Source organism: Vitis riparia, chromosome 1, assembly GCF_004353265.1.
Source record: "Vitis riparia cultivar Riparia Gloire de Montpellier isolate 1030 chromosome 1, EGFV_Vit.rip_1.0, whole genome shotgun sequence".
Lineage (NCBI taxonomy): Eukaryota > Viridiplantae > Streptophyta > Magnoliopsida > Vitales > Vitaceae > Vitis > Vitis riparia.
The window spans coordinates 13,697,167-13,702,612 of record NC_048431.1 but is presented as its reverse complement, the minus strand read 5'-3'; the positions used below and the strand labels follow the sequence as shown (position 1 = coordinate 13,702,612).

The 5,446-nt window shown below is 43.1% G+C and overlaps 1 protein-coding gene across 1 annotated transcript; it reads right to left on the bottom strand.

Annotated features, from left to right (window-relative positions):
- Positions 1-4,239: 4,239 nt before the first annotated feature.
- On the bottom strand, positions 4,240-4,980 carry LOC117920345. Its single transcript, XM_034837814.1, has one exon. It carries the CDS (start codon positions 4,978-4,980, stop codon positions 4,240-4,242), a length of 741 nt encoding a protein of 246 aa, XP_034693705.1.
- Between the last annotated feature and the right edge of the window lie 466 nt (positions 4,981-5,446).

The following is a 5,446-nucleotide window of genomic DNA, read 5'->3' as shown; positions in this document are numbered from 1 at the left end:
ATGAAAAACGACTACCTTACCTTCCGGGTGCGAGAAATTTCCATGGGATTGCATCCAAGCCATCACATAACATCCATACTTTGAGAAACTTAAAGGTTTTAGCCAATCATCCTCTGAGGAAAAGTCCTCAGAGGCTGTTTGGCTACTAAGAAAATGAGAAAGAAAAGAGAAAAGAAGAAAATCAGAGCTTTATATTTCTAAGCTAATGTACAGAGGATCGATCTCCCAAAATCCTATCTATTCCCAATCCAATTTTTTTTGGAGGTGTTGTGCACCTCTCTATATAGCAAAATTACAAGATAAAGCCTTATGATGGCTGAATACAAGGTTACAAAAGGAATTTACATGAGAAAATATCAAGCTAAAAATATCTGGGAAGTCGGTGGTGCGTGCATGGAGAAACATAGGAGATTTGGCATTTTCGCAATGTGAATTTCTCCTTGCGAAAATTTCGCAATGTTGCGAAATGACAAAATTTCGCATCGTGAGGAAAATCCCCTTGCGAAATTTCGCAAGGAGAAATTCACCTTGCGAAATTCCCGCAAGGTTTGATGCAGTTGTCTTCCGAAGACCATATCTTCCTCATTTCAGCTCCAAATTGCACACGGTTTGAAGCGTTGGATTCTTGACTTCCTAAGCTTTGAAATGGTATATGGTATGTAGAAAATGGACTTCGGGAAGTGCCCCAAAAGTGCGAAAGAAGACTGCAGCTGCTGTCCTCTGTTTTCCTCTTCTCCATTGTTCTTGTTTGTGCTCGTGTTTCCACTTGAAATTCAAGCCTGTAAACTTCCAAAATCCTTGCTTTAACTTGTCCAAGTAGCTCCTCCATCATTTGGCATGCTTGAATTGATTCATAAGCTGATAAAAACATGTAAACTTGCCACAAAATGGTTAAAACCAATTACTAAGGACCTTAATGAATTAATTGGGTTAAATGAATATGATTACTACACAAAGGTGCTTAAAACCATTATAATTAGGTCTACAAAATAGCACTTTTTGGTAGTAATCAGTATGCCCCGGTGTAACACCAGAAAATGCCGATAAATGACAAGCGAGAAATCACAATCACCCCTAACAAATGGAAAGAAGGGGGTATGCCCTTATAGGACAAACTCATAAATGTGACCAAGGGTGAAAGGAAGGAGTTATGCCCCAGTATAAGATATCAATATCATGTCAGAATCCCATAACCGCACATATGGTTAAAGTCAGAGAGCTGAAAATATCACAATCATCCATTTCTAAGGAAAAAAACCCTCCACTCTAATCCACAACATCCAATATCCACAAAAACTGATAGGGGATATGCCCGAGTGTGTATATCTGAAACTCATATATCTTAATGAAAACTCTGGAATACATCACTGAAGACCCACTCATTTGAACTAACGAACAAGACAATGAATGGGGTCTGCACTCCTGCTGGGTCGATGAATACCGTGAATTTGATATCGGGTCAGACCCCCAGAAGCACTATGCTATATGAAGAAACTAAGCTGAATGCGGGGCTTACTCAAACTTTGATGTCCATAACATTGCTAGGTGAAACGGAATGCCTGCGTACATGTATAAAGAGCCAAAGCCAGCATGCAAGGATGGGGGCATGCCCTAGTATAAACGTGTCAAAACATCAGGCAAAGGTGCCCTCAACGGTCCCAACTCTCTGTATCATCTATCTCTTATCATGGACCTGAGGCAAGCAAACTGAATGGAAAGACAATATGTGACCCTTGATATCCCCCGAAGCAATGGAGACCTGTCAACATCCCATACTCAATCAGTAGATGGAGCTTGTCCGAATGAACCGCGTTGATGTGAGATCTCATGGCCTCAGGGTGGTCTTACGACTCGGACCGTAATGTAGGCCAGGGGTAAAAGGTGAATGAAACGATGGGAAACAAATGCCCAAATCTCCCAATAGATAATGATAAACCCCTGTGTGTGCAATGTCAAATATCGCAGAACCATGTGAGCAAGGTGACTCAACCCTGCATCCAAATAAAAAACAAACAATAGGTGATATGCACCAAAGAACTCATATTTCATGAAGTGAAACAACGATCGACGAGGATAGAAGCAGACGAAAAGGGATAAGATGAATGATGAATGGGTGTAGAAGAAAATGGAGAAACCAACTGGGATACGAATATAGCAATATGTGACAACGACGAACAACTCATCCTAAGAACGCCAAATCAAAGCAAGTCACTATATGATGGGAATGGTGATGTAGACAATGATCCAAGGGCCTAGTGCCAAGGAAACCCAAACCTCACTCCCAATGTGTTGCCCAAATCCATGGTGAGAAGGATCATACAATGCTCTCATCCGACTCTTAAAGGAAAAAGAAATCTCTCACACCCAAACCACCTCTGATGATCCCAAGTATATCAACGAATACGAAAGAAGCACAATTTTTTCTTTTTTCTCATTTTTATTTTATTTTATTTTATTTTATTTATTTATTTTGGCTGAATTCCATACTATCACAATCCAACAAAAAGAACCCCAAACCTCCAATCTTGACCAGCCCCTTCAACCTAAGAATCCTGGATCAAAGCCTACAGGCGGAACGAAGGGTGTGACAAACCTGACTAGTAGCTCTGGGACGAGAGCGCATCATCATCACACAAGGGAAAACAAAAACGAAGTGAATAGAGATGATAGAAACTGGACTAACAAGTAGACGGTGTGAAGATGCAAAATGGAGACGAAAAGAAACAGGCAATGATGCAAGAAAAAACAAACGAAGAATGACACCATGCCCACAATGCTCATAGATCCAATCAATAAATACAAAGCGCACAAGGGTAGGCCCCTAACCTAGGTCAGAAAAGGTATGCAAGGCTGAATGAAAGAAAAGGCCATAATAAACCACGTGAGGCTCAAAGGGCTAGCAATAGTATATATCAATGTATGAGTGTGCAATAGGGAATATGGCTACTCGAAGTGACGGCCAACCATCCTCTGACCATGATCTCACGCATAAAACTTCTTCAGCTGATCCACATTAACTGGCTCTATGAACTGCTTTCCGTCTAGGTTTGTCAACCAGGCAGCTCCCTCTCGAGTCAGATCTCGGATGACATAAGGCCCGCTCCAACTCGGTCTAAACTTGTCTCTAGGGTCACTGATCAATCCCCTAAGGACTTTCAAGACTAGGTCACCTCTTTGGAATTTCCTAGGCCTGACCTTCTTTCTGAATGCACGGGTCATCTTCCTCTGATAGGCCTGAACATGATCTGCCACCGTCAATCTCTTCTCATCCAACAGGCTAAGCTGATCATAATGAGACTGGGCCCACTCGGCCTCGGATATATGCTTCTCTAGTGCTACTCTCAAAGATCCCATCTCAATCTCAACAAGTAACACTACCTCCATACCATACACCAAAGAATATGGGGTAGCTCCAGTAGAGGTACGAAAAGATGTACGATAAGTCCACAATGCGAAAGGGAGCTTTTCTGACCAATCCTGAGAAGTCTCGACCATCTTTCTCAAAATCCTCTTGATATTCTTATTTGCGGCCTCAACTGCCCCGTTAGTCTGCGGCCTGTACGCAGACGATCTGTGATGCTGAATGCCATACTCTTGAATCAACGTGTCCACCTCGCCCTTGAAATGCACCCCTCTGTCTGAGATCAGCTCATGAGGGACCCCGTATCGGCAGATAATATGCGATCTGATGAACTTGGCTACTCTAGCCGCTGTCAACCTAGCATAAGAAGCAGCTTCCACCCACTTGGTGAAATAGTCAATGACAACCAAAATGTACTCATGCCCACTAGAAGACTTGGGCGAGATCTTCCCAATAATATCAATACCCCATACTGAAAATGGCCAAGGGGATGCAAGTGCATGCAACTCAGAAGGTGGCACGTGTGTCAAGTCTCCATGCATCTGACACTCCTGACATCTCTGTACAAACTGGCAACAATCTGTCTCCATCGTCAACCAAAAGTAGACAGTCCTCATGATCTTATGTGCTAGCATATGACCTCCCATGTGTGGGCCACAGACCCCTGCATGAACCTTTCTCATCACTCGATCTGCAGATGCATGGTCTAGACATAATAATAACAAGCCATCAGGTGATCTCCTATACAACGCATCCTCGCAAACAACAAATCTGGTGGCCAACTGTCTCAATGCTCTCCTATCCTTGGCCGAGGCTGACTCTAGGTAAGTGCCGCATGACAGAAACTAACAAATATTGTGATACCATGGCAGCTCAATCTAATCCTCTATCTCTCCAATCAGACAATAGTAAGTTGGTGCAGACCTAGTCTCAATCAGCAATGGCCTAACATTCACCCCCGTAGGGATCACAATCAGAGAAGCCAAGGTGGCTAATGCATTGGCAAACTGATTCTCCGCCCTAGGCAGATGTATATACCTTAACACATCGAATCTATCAATCAATAGGTCCAAGTAAGCATGGTAGGGTTTCAGCTTCTCATCCCGTGTCCTCCAGATACCCTGAGTCTGCTTTATAACCAAGTTCGAATCCCCGTGGATCTCCAATTGTCTAATGCCAAGATCAAGTGCAGTCTCCAAACCTATAATGCAAGCCTCATACTCTACAATATTATTCGTCAATCGGTGATGATCAGAAAATGCTAATCGGACTGATCTGGGGATATGATCACCCTGTGGTGATATCAACAAGATACCAATGCCAAACCCCGACTGATTGGCGGCACCATCAAAGTACAACCGCCATCCTGTAATACTAGTCATTGAAATGATCTGCTCATTAGGGAAATCATCATCAACCGATCTATCATCGGATATCAGCAAAGAAGCTAGATGATCTGCAACAATGCTTCCTTTTACTGACTTCTGTGTGACATAATGAATATCAAACTCTGTCAACAATACCAGCCATCTCATGAGCCTACCAGTCAGAACAGGCCTGTCAAATAGATACCTTAACGGGTCCAATCGTGAGACCAAGAGCACGGAATACTCTGTCATGTAATGTCTAAGTCTCCTAGTGGCCTAAACCAATGCCAAGCAAAGGCGTTCAATCATAATGTACTTGCACTCATACTGAAGCTTCCTCTTACTCAAATAATAGATGGCACGCTCCTATCCCAAATCATCAAGCTGAGCTAACATGCATCCTAAGGCCATGTCTGAAACTGATGAGTACAGAAGCAAAGGATGCCCCGGTGTGGGAGACACTAAAACCGGAGGAAAAAGGAGACACTCCTTAATCCTCTCAAAAGCGCGCTGACAATCATCACTCCAAACTGTAGCCTGATTCTTCCTCAGAAGGCGGAAGATAGGCTCACAAATGTCTGTCAGTCTAGCAATGAAACGACTGATGTACTGCAATCTACCTAGGAATCCCCTAATCTCTTTCTTAGTCCTCGAGGTAGGCATGTCAAGTATGGCTCTGATTTTTTCTGGATCAATCTCTATACCTCGCTCACTAACA